The following is a 22,624-nucleotide window of genomic DNA, read 5'->3' on the forward strand; positions in this document are numbered from 1 at the left end:
TTTAAGCATTTTCTGTGCCAAATGGGTCCCTGATTTTGCCTTTGATGGACAGGAAGTGATTTATCACTGCATTTGTCAGGAGGAGATCTGTACTCTTTATTTTGTGCCTCGTGTGCCTCTACTAAGCTGTAAAATATTGACGATGACTAATGAACCAAGAGATCTGTAAGTGAAAAATTGGATGGGTGGAAAATACTTAGCCTGATTCCATGGCTTGTCAAAACCAGTCCCCTCACTGGGATCAGAACATTTCTCAGAATTTATTCACCTTTTTCAAGATTCATCCCCTGTATCTTTTGCAATGATGCCAAACCATTCCATCTGACAGGGACATAGATAAATTGGTCAAGTGGGTAAACATTCAGAGGAGGAGAGCGACACTTGCTTTACTATGTGATGAGCTACTTCTATCCTATATTGGATTAACAGGAATTCAATTTTGTGGGATGCTGTTCAGAAGGGCTAGTTTTAGGTAATGAAATCACCTGAAATACAATCACCAAAACTATGTGGATTGAGTGACTAAAGAGGGGAAGCAAAAAGGTAGCTAATTCTAAGGTGGAATATTTTGTGGTTTCAGCCTGAAATTACAACAAGTGCAGTAAATACTCATCAAGGCTTTGACAACATTTATAATTATCTTGACAGATGATCTCCAAAGATATCTTCATCATAAATAGTTGCTAGAAAAGGAGCTGGCATAAAAAGAAGGTAAGACGATGCATTAGAAGCTTCTCAGAGCAAATGATCTGCTGTACGGCCATAAGAGATTCCAAAAGTCAAGTATTCTCCAGGAGAGCTGTTATGAGGTATCAATATCTTCATTTTTGTTCCTTTCTCTTTTACAAGCCTATTATCACAGCACTCTGTTCAGTATGGTTGGTATTGGACTCTATCATCAGTAAAATGATTTTTTTTTAAATTCTATATTCTTTATCATTCTATAACCTATTTATTGTAACTCATAAACAGATTTTTACCAAGTCTTCTGGTTGTTACAAATTCAAATCTATTTATAACCCATTTGCTCCAAGTAATGCTAATTTTCTTATCTGGTCCATGCTACTACTCATTTTTGTTAGAGACCTTAGGTTTTATGTGTCTGACAGCTAGTGAGAACTACTACTGGCTGCCAGGGTGAGTCAGCAACATGATTTTTTCACAGCAGATTGCAAAGTTACATGCTAAAAAAGAAAGTGTCAAAGAATGCCTGTAGGTGGAATAAAATTAGAGGTGATACTTCATCCTAGAGAGGAGTGTTTTATAGCCTTTTTTAATTTCTGTAAAATATTAGCATGGGATGGAGGAGAAGGAGAGAAATGACTAAAACCCTTACCAAACTGTAAAACGAGAGACCAGCTCCTGTAATATTGTAGCTTTACAACACTATCTTGGTTCTTTTTTTTGCACTTCCAAGATGGGTGCGCTTTAGAGTTGTACCCTATAGCTTGGGACAGGAAAAAACCTAACAGCAGTGTTCCACAAGATCACACTTTGTCATGGAGAGTAAGACTTCAAGGTTAAGTGGACAAATTTGTTGAATTTTGCTTTCATGGTAAACAAATAGTCAAACTCTCTTGCTAGTTTTTATCAAGGATACTATGACAGCTCTTGAGGGAACTATGGATTCTATAAAAGATTTTGAGATCTTTGCATAACTTCAATCCTTTTTCACCCTCATAATGACTGAGAACAATTTCAGATTTTGTTGTTGTTGTTTATTTTTTGCTTGGAAATCACCCTGAATTTTTACTGTTGTAGGTAACCATTCATGTCATAGCTAACTTGAGCCAGTGCCCCTCTCTTCCTTTGTGCTTCAGAGATTGTGAAACCTGCCACAAATGAAACTAGAATAACAGCACAAGCAACATTTATGTGTTATTTGGCCAAAAACTGCAAACTCCAAAAAGTCTGCAAACAATAAATAGAAGCATATTTTATTCATATTGGGAGCTTTTGGAAAGGTGACAGTTAACCTCCAAAGCAAGCAAAGCTCAGTACTGTTAAGTTCCTTTGTCTGAACAGAGCTCTTTACCCATTTGAAATTCTGGTCTGTTACAGTGCCTCTGCCCCCTTGGTCACTGATGCAGGTAACTGAGGCAGTGCAGAGGGTGAAGGATAATGGTCAGACTGGACAAATGCATTTCCCAGTGCACAGGGCATGCAGAGGCACAGGACAGGTGATGCAATCACCACTGTAATTTGGCAGCCAAACACCACTTAGGGTTCTTTGCATAAAGGGATGCATTTCCTCAGTTGTAAACCTGTGACACACCTAGGTTTTAGCAATATATTAACTTAGTGATTTATGAAAGGTCAGACTTCCCTTCTGCTATGTTAAACTGTTATGGAAGTCATAAAATTATAAAAAGCCCAAGACCAGTTTTCTTTACTTTGTTAATTCTGCACTACCTCAGTACTCAGCATATTAACGTTGTATTTGGGTACCACTGAGTGGAGCTCAAATACCAATTTAGAAAAAAATAAACCTCTCAGGCTGTTGACAGAATCCACTACAGGTTTCTGAGTCTGGCTCATTCTCAACCTTCAGAACAGAGGAATACCTTTTATGCTGTAAATATCCATCCAAAGGCAAATCAGAAGTAATTAAATGCTGCTGTCTAACCCTGCCTCTGAGCGGGACAAGGAACTGGCACAGCACTCTACAAGCAGTAGCTGGGGGAGGGAGGTTTTCCTCTTTCTGCATGCCCTGTGGTTGTGATTATCCTATCCTCAACAAGACACCATGTCCCACAGTTCTCACTTCTTCAAGATCCAAGTGTCCTCAAAGGTGCAAAGTCTGCAGGGATTTCCAGTATCATGGATCTTGACAGAATGACTCATTTATACCAAAAGTTAGCACCAACGACTCAGTAAATGAGAACACACACTGACAGAAGTAAATGCAATGATGGGTCTCTTGTAAAAGGATAATAATTAATGCAAAGTACTTATAAATTCACATCTTTAGTAATATCTCTAACCCTCCTGTATATACAGCTGAAGAGGTCTTGCTGTTTCTCTGCAGAGTCTGCCACAGCAGAGTAAAGTTTCCATTGTAAAGTTTCTCTCCATTTACATGATTGGTATTTAAAAAGTACTGTCAGGAGAGACACTAAAAAAGTTCCCAAAATTATGGAGTGATAATACCTCAGATAGCACAAAGACAACTGCAAGTGAAGCAATGCTGAGAGCAATGCCTGTTGGAGCTGACTCTCCTACTGAAGCTGCTTGCACAGGTATTGGGCATTATTAAATTAAAAATTGGGGGGATGTGATCCTCTTTAGGAAAAAAACCTCTAATGCAATAGTTGTGGTGGTAAACTCTGTAGAGTACAACTTGCAAAAGCACCACAAGAAGAGAAAAAAGTAGTTTCTCTGAGTAAATTTTGTTTCTCTTTTTTGAAATGAGTTTCTTGTATTGCTAGTTTGCTTTGGATTACTCCATGCATCCCTTACCTTGGCTATGATGCGGCAGAGGTGAGCTCCTTCCTGGGCAAGGCTGAATAAACTGCTGATGGCTGACTCCGTGACGTACAGACTGCCTGAGAGCTCTATCTGCCTCAGCAGGTTCTGGGGGATACACGACAAAAAGTGAGGGAGTCAGACTGATAACACACACTTAACATTGCATTTGAGTAGATGGAACCAAGGACAGGGAGATTTAAAAATAAATACTAACAGGGTAAGACAATCGGTACGTGCATGAGAAAGTGCAGTATGGAATGCTCCAGCTATTTAGCAAATATTAATAATATTTAGTTATTGTGTTTGGTCTGGGATTGAACCAGAATTTTCAGAAGGTAACATGTTTAGTTAGTGTAGAAGCTGAATCACATAGTGATACAAGATTTCCACTTTATTTATAAGCAATAATTCTACACCCTGTCTTACACTACCTTCTAAGGCTCTGTGTTCATTACTACTCAGTCAAAATGTCACTGACAAATAGACATTCTTATAAAGAAATATAGTTTATTTCTCTGATGTAGGAAATAGATTAAATATTTTTTTAATCTTTGTAAATAATTGTCTTTCTTTTGCATTTGTGTCATTGTAGCTTTAGAGAAGCACAGCTGTGAAAAGAACATGAAGTCTATTTCATTTTATGTTTCTGAAAAAAGACACAGAATCACTGGAGTAATTAATTCTATTTCCTAGGAGGACGAAGGTAAGCATTTTTGTATTTAATCCAACTTTGAAAAAAATGCAAGGAAGCATCCCATGTTTTACACTGTTATTTATATAAAATTCAATTATCTTGCCTTTAAGAGGCTCTGTTCTTCCACCTTTAGCATTAGAAAAATGCTCCATAATAATGCATTAGAAAAATGCTCCATAAAAGAAATAGTTGAGAGTTCACAATTTGATATGAACCTATCCTGAATTAAATCCTGATACACTGAGTAGAAAAAAAAGCTCTTCACACAATTTAAGCTGAAATCTCTTACACAGACACTTAGTCTGCTTCAGAGCAGCAAACTATCCCCAGACATTGTGGTTTTATGGCAGAAGTGGGCACAGAGCCTGACTGAATGGCTCAGAAAACTGTTCATAAAATAATTTTTAGTAATGAGTTCTACATCCTTCAGTCACATGAATACACGCAAGATGATGTGGCATCAATAATTCCACTCCCTTAAAAGAAAAAGGGAGTAAGATTTCAGGTGTGTCACTAGGTGCCCAAAGGCAGAAATATCAGCAGTGAAGTACTGCTCTTCAGACTGAAAAGAATAAACATCTTAACGATGGTAACCTACTCACTGAATTTGAAATATGCAAAGTTATTTACACTCTTCAACACATACATTTCATGGAATTCGCATAAATTCCAACCAAAGAGCATTAGAAGGTAGCTTGTTAGCTTGACTGTAATTCTGCAAATATATTTGGGGTAGTCTCACCTCTTGTTAATAACGCTTCAAAACTAGAAGGGATTTTTCTGAAACCACCACAACTTTTTTTTTGCCATCTTAACACATCAGGGTATGTTAGAGTTTAACCAATAGCATGCATTAATTTTGTTTTGTCACTGTAATAAATACTTTTTAACTATTTTTCTTCACTATGCCTCTCCTTTCCTCTTTTTCTGCTGCAACAACACAAAATCTCAGCATAACAACACCTATAAAATATGGGCAAATTATTTGAGCAGAATTACATTTGAGGAAAGGGAAAGGGAAAGGGGGCAAGAGGTTGGCTAGACTTGCAAGTTGTTATTATTACAATAGTGATCTAGTGGAAAAAACTAATGCATTTGCAGCCTCAAAATAATTACTCAGTGTATTTCACAGAATCAGAATCACAGAATGGGTCAGGCTGGAAGGGGCAATCAGAACCCATCATTTTAAGGGCTTGCTAGAAAGAGACATCAGGAAAAATAAGTAATATGGTGAGCCAAAATATAATTTTGTTTGGGATTTGAGGTTATTTGAGAATACAAACATCTAAATCTCATTGTAACATATTTGAGTTAACTGATGATAAGTTTGTTGAAAATTAAGAGCTGTAATGCTAATCCTCCTCTTAATCACAGAATTATAGAATGACTTGGGTTGGAAGGGACCTCTAAAATCATTTAGTTGCCATCTCCCTGCCACAAGCAGGGACACCTTCCACTAGATCAGGTTCCTCAGAAGCCCCATCTAACCCAGCCTTGGATCCTTAATGGCCGGTTGTCCTCAAGATCCAACAATTTTGGAAGACCTTTTTGGTTTGGAGCTTCTTTAACTACAAACTAACCTGTGCCTCTTGTGTTAAAACCAGCTCTATCAACTGGCCAAAATATTGGGCCACGGTTGTGAGTGCTTCATTAACACAAGATTTCATGGACTTCAGTATCTCTTCATCTTCAGTCTGTAAGCACCTGAAAAGAAAGAGATGGGAAAGGGGTGAAGGAAAAAAAGATGCAAAAGACCTGATTGTCAGAGGTGAGCCCCATGTTAATCACAGGATATAATTGGAATTCAGCTGTTCACAGGGACTTTGTGTCATTAGCATCATTCCAGACTTCAATCAAAGCTTTGTCTACACAGAGTAAATACACCATAAAAAGATGGACACTACTGAATAATTTTGGGATTACAATTTACCTCACCAACTGCAGGCCAAATTTTGCTGCAGATGCTGTGTGTTTATACAGTGCAGCACTGCTTTTTTCCTCTTATGCTGATAGTTTCATTCTTGGATGCCTACATTTCAACTGCAGCTGTGCATATCCACCCATCTTTCATAATCAATATTTCAGTAATTTTCATTTCTTTACCTTCTTTGTCATAGGCTAATGATAGCAGGATAAGAATTAAGAAAGAAATGTGTGCCCAGATGAGTTCAACAGCATAATCAAAAATAAAATTTGGCCCTCTCTACAGAAAGATACATAAAGCACCTTTACAGAATTAGTAAAGTTATCCTGTAACCAGTGATGTTTGGCTGTAATTAAAGAAATGAGATAAAGATGGAAAACTTTATACAATTCAAATGAAATAAATACTTCCTCACAGCAACACATTCATTTGTATTATCAAAACATCTTCCACTAAGGCAGGCCACTGTAATGGAAGATACAGTTTGGATGATCAGCCTCTACCTGCACACAGGTTTCAGCTTTACCTGTCAGACACCTATATCAATTTTTTTGTCAAAAAAGACAAGAAGGGAGAGGTCTGATTTGGGGCAGACACTTTGAGACTGGAGCTCATTTTAAATCCATGTGTCTTATAGTAAAATATAAAATACAAATGTGAGCTCTGTGGGTTTGGCACAAAGCAATAGTGCTCCAAAAAATGTTATTTCCTGATAATTAGATGGTGTTCTTTCCCTGATGATTTCCTCAAAACAGAATGAGTTGCACAGTGTTTAAAGTAAACCAAAAAAGAGTGATTGAACTGTGCTGGAGGAAAAAGGTAACTTATGTTAGAAAGCAGAAGTAGCATGAGAAGAATTACAGAGATTTTTATTTTCCAGTCTCAGCATTCCAGAGTGCAGGGAGATGAGTAAAACTACAACTAAAAGTTAAAGGAAAGTGCATTTACTTTGGTTTGATTTACAATGCATGGATATGTTCATACAGGAACACAAAGTAACAGTCTCAAAATCCAAGTTTTCACACCACATGAAATCCTGACTCCACAGAGCTAGAAGGGAACTTTGTCACCAATATCTGTCACAGCCAGACTTTCTCCTTTGATGTCTAAAAGTCCTGGAAAATCCACTTGTGTGTAACTTTGCATCAATGTCAGACTCTTTGTGCAACATCAGATCCCACCTTTCATTAGGATGCATTTTAGGTAAAAGCCACTCACTTCACCCACCAGAGATTAACATTTAGAAAGCCTTGCAGAGTTACAGCAGCCTAGTTCAAACAATTGAGGGGGTGCCTATGGATTTGTGCTTTTGATTAGGAGTTCTACAACACAATAAAACATCAAAATTAATATTTCAACTACAAAATTCAAGTTACCTTTCTGTGAATGCTGTAAATTCTGAACACTTGTCTATTAAGAGCTTTTCAAGCTGCAGAAAGAGCAAGAGAAAGTGGTTTTAAAGTTATATCCATACACACAATTGCTTTACAAAAATAGATAATCCTTGTTTGTTAATTGAAAAATCTCTCAAACCATAATATTTCATGTGAACACCCTTCATCAACTTTTCTGAATAAAACTGGTAGAGATAAAACTGAGGTTTACCAAAAAAAAAGTAGCATTTTCTACATTTTAAAAGCAAAGGAACTCACAGATTGGGTGTCAAAATACTTTAGTTCTGTAGTCCTCAAAAGCAAAACATTTTTTCCATGCAATTTGTCAACATTATTAACATTCAGAATAGCCTATGATAAAATAGGACCCAAAGTAAGTCAAGAAGATTTCGATTGCTGAAAAGGGATTGGAAAGTGTTAAGGGACCGGTATCAGTATCTAAGAATTTCTTACTGATTGTTTAAAGCAAGTTTTAATTATTACAATAAAATTAAAATTCAAAAAGAGAGAGAAGCGTGACATCAGGTAAGGCATCCTCTCACCTGGTGCATTTCTTCTGAAGAACTCCTGGTGAAGGTGCTGTACTCGTTTATCATGGAATGCACGTGGCAGTTGACTCTCACTGTCATACTGTGGACCCTCTGCCACCTGTTCTTCTCCAGCTTCTGAGCAATCCTGGTCAGCTCGGTGCTGACGATCCAAGCTCTCTTTAGCAGGAGCTGCAAGTTATCACAAGTGCTGTACTGTGAGGAGAGGATGAGTTCATTTTGTTCATCCTTCTCAATGCTGATGGGCTTGGACTGGAGAATGCACATACATTCACAGTCTGTCATCAGCTTCAGGTCTTCCATCCATCGCTGAACAGAGTCCACCTGGATTAGGTGCATGCTGGAAGGCAGAGAAAGAGAGGGAAGAATGAGGCAAAGTAAAACAACCTCAGAATAAACACCAACAGCACCATACAGCTGGTGGTATCCAGCTGTAACCACACACCACCCACTACTAGGTTGCAATTGATTGACCAAAGGCAAACAATTGAACAAACAACTTGCTTGCAGTAACAAAGTGACATGTTTAGCTCTTTATTCCAAAAGCAAGTTCTGGATTTCTAATCACTTTTATACCACATACCCTGCTATAAAATTATATCTGAAAAATCAGTGGGTATTAGAGATAAGTATAAAGAGGTTTTGGTTATGTTTTAGGGGTAAAATGTTTCTTGTACATTCAGAGTTTTACATGGGAGAAGGAGCAAAGTTTTGGGTGTGTTTGATTGTGGTTTATGAGACTGTTGGGTTTTCCTAGACACTTGGCCTATCAAGTGCTTAAAATAAAATTTTACCTTGCAGCATCTCTTCAAAGCCCTTCCAAACTTATGCAGCCAAACCAAGACAATGCTTCAATATTTGTTCTATGTCATAATCCCTGAAACTAGAGCTGGATTCTACTTCCTGACCAGATCTTTACCTTCCCCCTTATTTCTCATTGTTCTCTGTACATTTTGCACACTGACTTCCAAAGTGCATTTTTTACATGACAACAAATATTATGTGAACCAGCAAGGCTGAAAAGCTCCTTTACAAGTGTACCCTGACACAAGGGCAGTGAACCTGCATTTTGTACCCTTGCACCCTCCAGCCAGTAAAATGTGGTACCTGAGGCAGAAGTTGCACTGATTTGGAGCTCATTTTTTGAGGGATCACAAATTTCATAAAGTCTCAAGATGAAGATGCTTATTTTCTTATTTTTTTTTTTATTATAAGGCACCCAGATCCTAATAAAATATCCTAATCCTCACCCCAACCTTACTAAAATTTTCCAAAGAGTTGAAAATAAAAGGTAAAGAAGAGATTAGATTAAGTGAAAGCAAGAGAAAATGGATTTAACTATTTTTTTTCAAACTTCTATTGGTATCCTACAGTTAATGTGACAGATTAGTTATAGTAGATTGTTGTCTACCTTCTGGATACAAGTGCAGATTTTATGATACTATACCAGAAAGGACAAAAAGAAAGTCCCTATTCTCTTAATTCAGATACTGATTTATTGCAACGCAGCAATAATATTCTGTGCTGTTATATAAAGCCTTCCTGCTAGAATAAAATCTGCAATCACATTAGCTAAGCTAAGGAGGACCAGGCAGAAGCCTTTTTCAAATTTTGTGCTTCCATTTATACCATGAGCACCAGCTGAACTCAAGAAATCTCCTGCCAGACCACTCCAGTAATATTCAATAAATAAACAAAATGTATTTACATATACAGGAAAAGGAGGCTCACCTCAAGTATCATTTCATGTAAATTGACAGCAAACAAGATACAAGAGATCAGTTTCATTGATCCAATCTCCCTTTTCACAATTTATGATGAAACTACTTTTAATTTCAAACTTTACAGGCTACTGCTATTTAAGGTCTTTATTTCACTCAGCTCTGAATATTGTGTAATTGCATTTCATGATCGATTGAGGCCCACTTTCTTCTTGCTATGTGTAGTCTCCTTATTGCCTTTTTGGATCTGAAGCAAGCTTTCCTAATAAACAAAAACAACAACTTTAGAAGTTTGAGACCATGATTTATAACGATATGCATAGTTTGCATGCAGAAAAGGATAAACTCATTTGACACAGAGTAATGTATCTTTCATTTTCAAAGTGCATTGTGATGATTAATTAAATTTCTGTTTAGTAAGTAGAAATAAACTTCTACATTATGAATTCATATGGACAAAAAGCTAGAATAGAAAGTTAGTGAGGGAAAAAACAAAAACAAACAAACAAAAAACAACAGGAAAAAAGTAATTAATATTTCCTTTAGTCCCAAAAAGCCATTCTTCACTCTAAGGAGGAAAAAAAGAGCTAATAAGAATTGCACAAGGAAAAAAAAATAGATGTTAAAGAAACTCTCCTTGTTTACTTCTATTCCTACTAATTGCCAGAAGTACAACTGTAGCATGTAGGATATTTTTTCACTGAAACTTAATATTCCTTAACTGACAAGAGCAAAAAATGATACCATTCATCTCCTTCTAGAGGACCACAGAAAACTCCCCCTGCTTACTGTTAGCTTTTCTGACACATTGTCCTTTAAATTAGACACACATCATTATCACTCAAATGAAACACATAAATGATTCACCTTCATCCAAATCTCACTGCATGTGTAGAAAATTTTCTTAAGCATTCTGCAGATGAATTTGTAGACTCATTTTTTACATATTAAAATGAGGAAAGCAAAAAAAGTGTGATCATCCCTAATTAGCTATTAAGAGTCATATTCCAGATGGCATTTACTGAGCTCAAAAAACAAGTTGGAAATTTCCATTTTGTCTCTCCATTACTGAAAAAAAAATCCTATGCCTACAAAATAAAAACAACCATAATGTTTCAGACAAAAAAACCAAACAAACTCTGTTTAGCCCATTATCCTGGTCCAAACATGCCCATTAGGAGATGCATAAGGAAAGATTATAAGAAGTATGGCAAGAGCTGAGCAAACCCTCCTTCCCATCTTCTGGCAATTAGTGGTTTAGGAACTTCCTCAGCCAGAAGTTGTGTCTGAGTAGGATGTTTTTACAATTCAGGAAACAAAAGTAGCCATTAATCCCTTTTTGATCTCAGTTAAACTTTTGGCCTTTGCAACATCTAGTGGCAGTGTCTCACATTGTTTATTTTTTTACATGAAAAAGAGTGCTTCTTATTGTTTATTTTAAACTTGCTGCCTGGAAATATGAACACAAATACTTTACTTGCTATATTCTAAGAGATACTGTAAATGAAATTATGGTTCTGTATTCACCCTCTTCTGGCAATTCATTATTTTGTTTCTCTATTTGTGTCCTCTCTAGGTTATTTTATTTTCATGGTGTCAAAACTCACTCTATCTAGTCTGTCCCCCTATAGACAGTATTTCAGCCCTCTGATCATTCACTTACTCTTTCCACCTTTTCAAAAAGTTTTTTCCAGTTTCCCTATGTCCCAAAATGTGATGGGGAAAACAGGACACAATATAAAAGATTCAGGTAAATTTATACATTTGAAACATTTTTTACAGTCCCTACTTTCCACCAATTCTTAAAATAATTTTTACTAAAGTTTTTTCCAGAGAGTTGTTTCATTTTTACCTTTCTGAAAATGCACTTATTTTGATTTCAGAATCTTTTCCATGACTGTTAATACATAATGTAGTGTTCACTATACATGTGAAGAAAGAAATTGTGTTTCAGTTCCCTTTACATCCTCACATGTACTGCTTTATGTTCATTAACACATAATTTCTTCTAGCATTTTACAGTCCTGTATTGTCCTGCTTTTATAACTATTTTTGAGGTCATTAAATACAACAAGATTTTCTCAAGTGTAAGAGACCTTACTTGTGTGATTTCCCACAGATCTCTCTAGATTTAGCAAAAGTATCTGGTTAACTGGCTCAGACCCTGATGTTTATGGAATCATAAGAGTCATTTAGGTTGGAAAACCATCAGGTTCAACCATTAACCCAGCACTGCCAGGTCCAACATTTAATCCTGCCTTTAAGTGCCATTATTATATAGCCTTTAAATACCTCCAGGGACGGTGACTCAAGCACATCCATGGGGAGTCCATTCCATTGCTTGACAACACTTCCAGTGAAGAAATTTTCCCTAATTTTCAATCTAAACCTCCCCTGGGTTACTGTAGGGCCATTTCTTCTTGTCCCATCACTGGTTATTTGGGAGATCAGCCCCCACCTTGCTTCATCCTTCTTCCAGGCAGTAATAAAAAGAGATCTGTTCCTCCTCAGCCTCCTCCTCTCCAGGCTGAACACCTGTCTTGGTTTGAAAAGACAGGAGTCTGTGAAGGAAGGCTAGAGTCTCCCATGAAATGGAAAAGGTAAACACCCCTCCCTCTGAATTACCACAATGTCAAAATAAAAAGGCTCTCAGGCAAAGATATGGGAATGGGAATAACAGTTCTTTACTAGGGAAAAAGCTAAATAATAATAATAATTTTAAAAAATGTAATTAGTACAAACAAAACTACTTATGGAGTCAGAAACCTGACACCCTGAGGAGTCAGGGTGTTGGTGATAGTCCAGTTAAGTGGTGGCTGCTCCTCCTAGAGTGGCAGATGAAATGTTGCTGAAGCGGTGGTCCTGTAGAAGGGTGTAGTTTTCTCTGATGTCTGGTGATAGAGTACATGGGCCTGGTCTTCCTCTGGGAATCCAGCAGAGAAGAAGCTGCTCCTTTGGGAATCCAGCGAAGAGGCTGAGATCATGTCCCAAAAAATACTGATTTTATGCAGGTAGGGATGCTTGGCTCCTCCCTCTGGGTGGAGCATCTCACAATGGGATGATGTAACCCCATCAGTCACGCAGTGAGTCATTCAATGGCCCATTAACAAAAGATATCTCCCCAGAGAGAGACATTGTTCTTGGAAGAGATAAGAAAGCTGCCCACCTCCAACAGATGGCAAATAGAATATATGCTTATCTTACAAGCCAGGACAACACCGCCCCAGCTCCCTCAGCTGCTCATCACAGGACTTCTGCTCCAGACCCTTCCCCAGCTCTACTGCCCTTCTCTGGACAAGCTCCAGCCCCTCAATGTCTTTCTTACAGTGAGGGGCCCAAAACTGGACACAGCACTTGAGGTGTTGCCTCACCAATGCCCAGCACAGGGGACAATCCCTGCCCTGCTCCTGCCAGACACAATATTCATCCAAGCCATGAGCAGCCAGTTTCTCCAGCAGAATGCTGCGGGAAACAGCTTCAAGGTCTTTCCTGCAGTCTAGGCAGACAGACAATAGCTACAACCTTTCCCTCATCCACTAAGTGGGTCACCTTGTCAGAGGAGGTCAGGTTGGTCAAGCAGGACCTGCCTTTTCTGAACCTCTGTCTGATCCCCTGGTTGTCCAGATGTGCTGCATGATGACACCGAGGATGACGTGCTCCATGACCTTCCCTGGCTCTGAGGTCAGGCTGACAGGTCTGTAGCTCTCTGGATGCACCTTGTGGCTCTTCTGGAAGACAGGTGTCACACTGGCTAAAAAGCAGCCACCTGGGACCTCTCCATACAGAGAGGTGTGCTGGTAAATGATGGGAAGTGGCCCAGTGAGCACTCCTACCAGGACCCTCACTATCCTTTGGTAGATCCCATCCATCCCGTAGACTTTTGTGATCATTTCCCCTTGGAATATGGGGGCTTCATTCTGTTCCCTGCCCATCTTCCATCTCAGGGGGCTGAGAAGCTGCAGAACAGCTGGTCTTACTATGAAAGACTGAGGCAAGAAGGCATTGGATGCCCTGAGCCTTTTCTCGTCTTGTCACCATGCTTTCCCCCCACAGCCAATAAAGGGGCAGGTCCTCCTTAGGCTCCCTTTTGTTGCCAATGTATTTATAGAAACATTTTTTATTGTTTTTTACAGCAGTAGCCAGATTGATTCTGGTTGGGCTTTAGCCCTTCTAATTTTCTCCCTGCATAACCCCATGGCATACTTGTAGCTCACACAAGTGGCTCTCCCTTTCTTCCAAAGGTGATAAACTTGCCTTTTTTTTCCCCTGAATTCCAGACAAGCCTCTTTGTTCAGCCAGGCCAGACTTCTTCCCCACCCGCTCATCTTTTGGCAGCACATGGGCACAGCCTGCTCCTGTGCCTTTAGGATTTCCTTCTTGAAAGGAAGATGTATAGATACATAGATGGATAGCAGTTACCATCTAGTTAAAATTAGCATGCCATGGCATATTGACAAAAAAGCAATTTATCCAGACCCTACATTATAAAAGTGGTATTTAATGTAAAAACAGATGTAAAAATAATTCAGTGCAAAAAGAAAATTCAAGAGAAAGTCTCCAACATTCCTTAAAAGTCATTCTGGTTTAATTGAGGCTGTAAAGTATGTGACACAGTTTTCAAGAGCACTCAACTGAATTTGACTAAGAAGCAATTTGAATACTCTGAATTCTAGTGTGCTTTCCAAAAAATATAGTCTTTAAAAAATTGTGTCATTTGGAAAAAATCCTCTGGTGTCAGTGGCTGAGGCCAGCTTAGAGCAACAGCCTGTTGCTCTAAAAGTGTTACTTCAAAAGATGTTTGGCCTTGTTTAATATAGATGTTTCTGCACTACATAACACATTGCAGGTAAATTTCATCCCAAGTAAAGACATTAAAAAATACTCCTAATTTAAATATCTAAGAAGAGACATATAATATTCAAAGTTCTCTTACCAGCATTTCTCTTCCCCCTCCCTCCCCCTTTTTTTTTTTTTCTATTTTCTGTCATCTCTTAAGTAGTTTGTTAACTAACAAATCAAGATTTTTAGGATAGGCAAGATGGATTGATATGAAAATGATTGATCTCTCTCATGCTGGTGTTACATGAACACAAGAGTCAGGAGTTAATGACTAGATCATTTGTTTAAAATTTCCATCTTGAAGCTCTTTACCACCATTTTACTGGCAGCACATACACTTCTGTTTTAAATTGCAAATGTTATCATGAAAAAGAGTTATACTTCCAATTCAGCACTGAGTTTCACTAAGTGCAAAAGTTTCATGTTTTATAACATTGTGTCAAAGTCTGAGCTGATCAATTCATGTGAATAATTCCAGTGGTCGTATTTATAAAGTGTAGAGACTTCTGCTCAGTCAAATTATGTTTCCAAGGCTTCTTAGCCTTTTTATCCATTTTCACCTCATAAGACAGATTTATTACCAATCCTAATGATAGCATTTAGTACTGCTTCCAGATAAGCTTATAGTGAAAGTCAATGCCAAATCTTACAGCTGTGTGCAAATTTATTATTCTAATTAGTGGTAGGTAATTAATTGGCAACAAACAACTTATTGAATGAATTTCACCCCCTCTTTGAACATAAATAATCTCTATTTTTTTTTCTAATTCATCTTTTCAGAATTATTCATGGGTATGCAATATACCCAGGGCCAATTTCCACATCAATACAATGGCCAGCAGAACTCAACTCTCAGTGGAAGGAGAGCGTGAAGAGCCATAGATACAGTGCTCATTTTTCTTCAATTGCTTTACATGATATTAATCACATAAAAGAGAACTGCAGATACACAATATTTTATTTGCACGAATTTTGGCAAAATTTCATAGAGCTAGCTAGAGAGGTAGCTTAAAACACACAGAGTAGCTTTAAGGTAGATAAGAATCAGATTGCTGTTTTTTGAGTGCACTTACTGTGTAGATCATTCCTAAGGTTATTAGAATCCTATAAATATTTAGGTTTGGTACTCGATGCAGCATGATGAAAGTACAGCCAGATGGCTTGCAGGGTACTCTTTTTTTTCTCCTGTTAATTTTACCCACTTCTCCAATGGAACACTAGCAATCCAACTTCACTGTGACAAAAGATTACTTTAGTATGAATTATTTAAACCTTTAAAACACAAGGATAAAATCTAGTTTCTCGGTTTTAAACAAGTGAACAGATTATATTGAAAGGGTTCTCTTAATTAGCCTCAATGATTACTCAATTGTTACAGTTACCAAAATCTAACAGCTTCCCCAAATTAAGTCAGTAATGGCTAATGCAGAATTACCCAAAGATCACCATTGTAGAAAAGTCTATAAAAAAGTAAAAACACAGTAATCAGTTGTAATATATAAGGTATGATGTAGGAACTTACAGTTGTTCCATCAGGCCTCTTTAAAAGGCCATATAAATAATTTAGTGTTAAATGCTGCACCAGTGCTCTCCTTAGAACTTTACATTTTTCTGAGAAATCCTCACTGTAAGTTGTCCCTCTGAAGATGTCTGGAAATATTATACCAGCCTGGAATTGCTGGCGCACTGCAGAACTTAGAGAAGTCACTCTGTAAAATCACAGACTAACTAAGCTTGCTGATTCATTTATGTAAACTCTAGGACAAACTTATCATACACTAATTTTCTGTACATGGGAATAGTTTAAGTACGTCCTGTCCTATCCAACCTCCATCAGCTGAAGGGATATTGAGGCACTGTTCCAGCTGGTTTTGAGGAGTTTTCTTCCTGCCAAGCACATTGAATTGCTGAAACACAAGCCACTGAGTTCACAGAAGTTAAAGACCACGGTAAAAGAATGTAATTTCCTGAGAGAAAGATGGAAAATGCCAAAAAGCCCCACTATCAGCAAGTTAATGACATTACAAGGCTGTTAATTGGCCTCTTTTCAGGCAAAGCTGAACAAAGAACATGCTATAATTGTCACAATGCTTACCAACCAAAATGACTGTTGATTTGTATTTTTATAGTATCATTTATTCATACTAACAATGAATATTATTGCATTTGCAGTGTTGTTACAAGATAGTAAACCAAGAAAAGCTTTCAAAACCACTGTTTGTTTAACCCTGTGATATTGGCATATTCAGATTTAACAAAAGTTATGGACTCAAATCAGACTTAATGAGTTTTGATCCAATTTAAGGAATCCACCAGACCTAGGCAATTTTAGCCACTCTAAAATTTGGATATGAGGGATAGGTCAAAAAATAATCTGCTGACCCAGCTTTGCGAAGGAGATAGGTTCCTTTGTTCAGCATGTTACCTGATGATTTGTAACAAACTCTTCTCCAGTGCACAAACTAAAGCAGTGCTGAAGATGAAGGATTCCACAACTCAATCTCTTTGCAAATGGCAGCCTGGGTCTTGCAAAAAAGTGCAACAATTATAGTTTTCCTGAGAGATGAGACAGCAGAGGTCAGTGAGCTTAGCTTTGTGCACAACGGCAGAATCCATGACTTTTGACTTCATTTAGTCCAAAGTAAGAGAATTATGCCTCACAAAACATTGCATGACAAATCTACTCAGAACTTCCTTGTGGATTCTTCCAGGAGTTTAAAATCTGACATGATGACTGAAGCATGTTGATAATATTGAAGGGATATTACCATCAGCACATGTTTAAATTGCAGGTTCCTGAGTACACACACAGTTCTCACTCCCATAATTAGCAGGGCATGTTTCCTGCATTGTGGAGGATAGAAGTGAACAAGGCCAGCAACAGGAGAGAATGTGCTCAAAAGAGCTCACCCTGGTTCACTGTTTCCCGATGCTCAGCCTATACTTGTAATTGAAGGGGACAATATTCCTCATGGCCTTATAAGAATATGCTGCAAGAGAGAGACACTTGGCAGGGAGGGAGAACTAGAAATGAAAGTGAAAAGGAGAAAAACAACTCTGGACATAATGTGGGGCCACAGGCAGTGAAAGTGCTCAGACACAATCACAAGCAATGACTAATTTGGAGACTAACATGAGAGTCCATGAAAATAGCACTAGTGCCTCATTGAACATTGTTTTTTCCTTCCTCCAAATCTGCCTTAATTTGTAGTTTAATAACAAACACTACAGCTCTCTGTGCCTTATTCAAAGGAGTTATGACATGCATTATGAGTAGTAGCATTAGCCTTTCACCTTTTACTATTTACTCATTTAAGGTCCTAACCCTTCTGATTAAGTAAATACTGGATTACTTAATGAAGGGAGCAACAAGCATTTTACAGGGAGCTATGAGATCAGTATCACTCAGGAGACTAGAGAAATTTGGAAACCCATGTTCATATCTATTACACAGCAGCTCCAGATAAAACTGTCAAAAAAAAAAAAGTGAGAAAAGGATGTTAGCTTTTCTAAGATTCCAATCAGAATATTAACCCTTCAACAGACAAATTTAAAATACTAAAAGTAGCAGCACAGTGTCACAAATACTGGAATGAGATGGCAAAAATATTTTAGGTGGTCTCATTCAAATAAGAAAGCAGCTTCTAATCAAACAAATTCAATATTTGTGCACAGGTTTATATGTTTCTGTAGAAGTCAGAAGATGGAAAAGGAAATCTATGCCATCAAACCTGTACATCTGACACTGGAAGAAATCACATCAGAAAACTTGATCATAAATGGCTTAAAAATCACTCTAAAAATAATTCAGAGGACTCAAATATGTTCTACTAAATGACTATTCTAGAATTACAGTGGAAGCTTGGTTGAAAGTTTCTAATTTTAATCTGAATTTCTTAAAAGCCAGTTCATTCCCATTTGGTTTCATCTTTCCTTTTAAACAAGATTTTATCTTTGAATGCATTTCTAGAAAGCAAACACATGGTCCCAACTTCTAATTTGCAAGATTTGATAAGCAAAATTCCTTTTATGAAACTATGTCCTCTCCAGAGCCCTGCTTTGAATAGATTTGTAGTTCCTGTAAAATTAATTTTTTCCTGAAAGACTTGATATCATGCTTGATAGAAAACAAAGTCTAACAGCAATATGGGTGATGTTAGTACAACCTTATCTCCACCAGAAATCTCATTTAATACAGCCTAGGACTGAGCTTCCTGCTTTCATCACCACATCTTACTGGCAAATGCAGTCACAGTCATCTCAATCAACCAGCATACATAGGTCCTCCTCCTATTTTTTTTTTCCATAGAATAAACTACAGGTTGTTGTAGACTTTGTTGTCCCCAGCCCCCAAATGCATAACATTGAGATTTCAATTGCTCCCTCCTTTTCTTCAATACTTAAAGTTCATGTCTAACTGTCTAATTTCAAAAGTACCCTTTGTCTAATCACTAGTTTTATGTACTTAATAGTAAATACTATTTATAGAATCACTGAACTTCCTTTGTTCAGAGGGCAGGGCATAAAGTAATTTTTTTTGCCCTAGAGAATAATAGATTATTCATTATTATGCATCTTTCGCAGGTTCATGTATTGGCATCTCATTTCCTGTTTTATTCCAAACCTTTAACTACTCCTTACTAGAAGGTCTTCCTTTTCCTTTCCAATGAAATCTTATTCCACCCTTTCTCACTTCTTAGACACAAACATTTTATGCTGCTTTTTCACACTTGGAATCACTACAAAAAATTTTTTGGTAAGTTCAGCAGCCTAAATAGAGTAATTTTTCTGCCTCTTTTATATTGTGTTTTGCTTCTATCTCAGATGCATGTCCTTCTCTTTCTATTCACATTGCAGAGTCAAAACTAGGTACTCAGTGTTCCTGGATGCTTTCATTTTCCTTTGCACAGGTGTTGAACCTAAGAAAGCCAGGCTAACCGAAGGTTTAAATGCAAACAAAGCAGGTTCAATAATAACAACCAACAGGAAAAGCAAAACTCACACCATATTTCCATTTCACGCCACCTCTTGTAACAGCAAAGACTCAGGCTATACTATCACTTTTACCATCATGCTTTGCTCATGATGGCATTGTGCTTTATCATAAAACACTCAAGGTAAATTTTTTTTTCACAAAATAGTCCAGTATTTTTCAGATGAAAATGGGAATTCTGAGCCACCTTTCTGTAAAGTATATTTATGGGGAACAGCTGAAATGTAATATGGCATCAGCTTCTGGGTGATAATCATGGATACCTGAGGATTTTAACATAAGCAGTAAATGTAAACCACCAACTTAAAATGAAGAAATGTAGTTCCAGCACTCCTTAAAACTGAAATTAAATTCCTCCTCTTGTCTTCGGTGGAGATTGGATAAGGCTTGAGTGTGTGGCACTCATGCTTCTTTTCATGATGCTTATAGTAAATTCCCCAAGGGAAAGAATCAAGGGTAAAGAATTTTAAGATCAACATAATCCCATATTGGTATTGAGAAGAGATGAGCAATTGACTGAAAATTAAGTTAATGGAGAATGCTCTCAGGAACCTGATGGCTTAGCCTCATCTCAAAGTTAAAAAATCAGCACCAGAATCCGTGGCTCCCTAGAATTCCAGGATTAAGCAACTTTAGGATTCCACAACCCTGGAACCCAATGGCTCCAGGAGTGTCTCCAAGGCAACACAAGAAGGTTGGTCAGAGGGAACATTAAATCTCAAAACCATACAATTTTAGGAAGGAATTGTAGGAAATAATTTCTTCACTGGTATCAACAGATTTTCCTACCCTTTGCAGTTAGGAAAGGATTTCACTCCTTGAATGTATTAATGGACATTTGAATGCATAGTGAATTACTTTGAACTTTCAAGGTTTTGAGGGTGCACTGTGGGATGCAAGGCAACACTGCCCAGGGAAGGTGTAGGTTCTACATCTGTTTAAACAAAAGATGTTTAATAGGATTATTTCCAACTTTGCTTTCCATTCCATAAGTAACACTCTTCACAGAATTCATTTTTCCAGAACAAATACCATCATTGTACCATGGTGGCCAGAATGGTGCAAGAATCACCACCTAACAGACAGAGGGACCCAGGCAAATCCCTTTTTTCCATGGGTCTGGACTGACCACACAGGTTCAGTAAAATAATATGCCCTTCTCAGAGTGTTTTCTGAGTAACTCTTCTTTAAGGTTGTAAGCTTTGTGCGTAATTTCATATGAGAAAGAGCAATGCAATATTTTTCTCTTTTTGCCCTACTTATCTATATAGACTTGATGGGCAGCTGTGCACAGCCAGACTTTTATTTGCTGAATATCTTAAAACTTGTGTGGCTTTCCAGCCACAATAATGTTACTCAGAGCAAAAGACCAATCTAGCAGATACATTCAAGGAGAAATTTCAAAAGCTGAGCTCCACTCTTTGCTTTCCTACTAATATCCTGAGAAGTTTTATTGCCTCCTGCCATCCTTCTCTCCGGCTAAACTGTCTTCTCTACTTAGCCTAAGTGACCCTTCCTTGGTTTTGCACTGAGCATTGCACACACTGTCCTCATCTTGATTGGAGCTTCCAGATGCTACTGTAACACAATAGTGGAGAAAGGTAAAAAACTAAATTTTTTCCAAGCAATCCTGAGAAGAGTTCTGAGGGCCAAATCGTAAAAGCAAAAAGTAAATGAATGGTTATTTTTAATACTGTAGAATTGCTTTTGAATGATGAACAACAGCTGAAGTGTGAAGAATGCCTGAACTAGAACACTCTCATTAAAATAAATATCCAAAGCAATTGGATTCCAAGACCTGAAATAGACAAGAGTTCAGGAGGTTCCTTCACAAGACTGAATGAGGTGAAGAAACAAACACAGCCTGGTTTCCTGGCAAAAGTAAAGATGAGTGGGTTAGGAATCCCACAGATTGCTCCTTCCTGGGAAATTCATTAGTGAGGACTTTTCACCTCACTGCTGTTCACAGCAACTCATAATATCAGGTGTAAAAGAGGAGCAAGGGAGGGAGCAAATCTGGCTGACATTGCCCAGATGTCAATCTCCAGCTTCACAAGGGAGCAAGTGAAAAGAATTACAAACCCCTGAGGATAGAACTGAGTGGCTTTTACACAGACACAGAGAATATTACAAATGATGACAAAAAGAAAAGACAGAATAAAGATTCCTTCTTTTTCCCCCCTTCTTAATGAGTAGAATGAAACAGAATATCTATTTATTCCTCTTCATTTAGAAAGAGCAGGGTTTGGATTACTGTCAGTGACTCTCTGGCACAAATGAGCTATCCATGATTCATAAGGGCACGCAGGCTCCACATTCTGCAGTGCATTAAAAACAGAACAATGATGTTTTCAAAAAAAAAAAAAATGCACATCATTCTGGTATCATTGCACAAAAATAAGCCAATTATCACTCCTTAATTATTCATTTAGCAATAAAAAATGTTTAGTGGCCATCAAAGAACCTGAAAGACAGCTAACAGAGCATAGAAGTGTAGTGGACACCATTGTTTTGCAATAATACATCCCAGGTTCAGTGAATTGGCCTCTGGAACCAAATATGAATAAATGGATGTTTTATGGGAGTACAGTCTTTTGCATTAAAAAAACAATAAAAGGATGAGTGGAACTAGATTTTTGTCCTTTTATAGTCCTTTATGGCACCTCACAGCACATCAAGCAAATTAGATTTGAAAATATATCAGAAATGGGAGCAAGGAAATATTGCATCATATTAAGTCTGTTATTGTCATCAGCTAAAGGAATTTATTTCATACAAATTACTGTGAGATAACAGAATTTCCTCACAAATGGAAAATACATGTGTGAAAAACATTCAAAGTTACTTATTCACCGAATATTCTCTTTAGTTTCCCTTTTGCAGTCTGTATTATGAGAGTAAGGTCTTCATGGGAAAGAAAAAAGTTCTGTGTTTGTCTGATTAAAAATCCTCTTCTGCTGCCATCATGTAAACATCAAATAAGATAAATGACTTCACTGTATAGAGAACCAAATAAAGTAGATCCAGTTTTCTATGAGATTTC

At 37.6% G+C, this 22,624-nt stretch overlaps 1 protein-coding gene across 5 annotated transcripts in view; it reads right to left on the reverse strand.

The window, feature by feature from the left end:
* The window catches only part of INSC (INSC spindle orientation adaptor protein), a 123,620-nt gene that overhangs the window by 45,943 nt on the left and 55,053 nt on the right, over positions 1-22,624 (reverse strand). For all 5 annotated transcript variants that reach the window (XM_068194109.1, XM_068194111.1, XM_068194112.1 and 2 more), the window contains 4 exons: positions 8,023-8,368; positions 7,463-7,515; positions 5,743-5,866; positions 3,460-3,573 (listed from right to left, as the gene is read on the reverse strand). In XM_068194109.1, the coding sequence (XP_068050210.1) occupies positions 3,460-3,573; positions 5,743-5,866; positions 7,463-7,515; positions 8,023-8,368 (637 nt within the window). The remainder of the gene's footprint in view (positions 1-3,459; positions 3,574-5,742; positions 5,867-7,462; positions 7,516-8,022; positions 8,369-22,624) is intronic.

The sequence above is a fragment of the Anomalospiza imberbis genome, chromosome 6 (assembly GCF_031753505.1).
Source record: "Anomalospiza imberbis isolate Cuckoo-Finch-1a 21T00152 chromosome 6, ASM3175350v1, whole genome shotgun sequence".
Lineage (NCBI taxonomy): Eukaryota > Metazoa > Chordata > Aves > Passeriformes > Viduidae > Anomalospiza > Anomalospiza imberbis.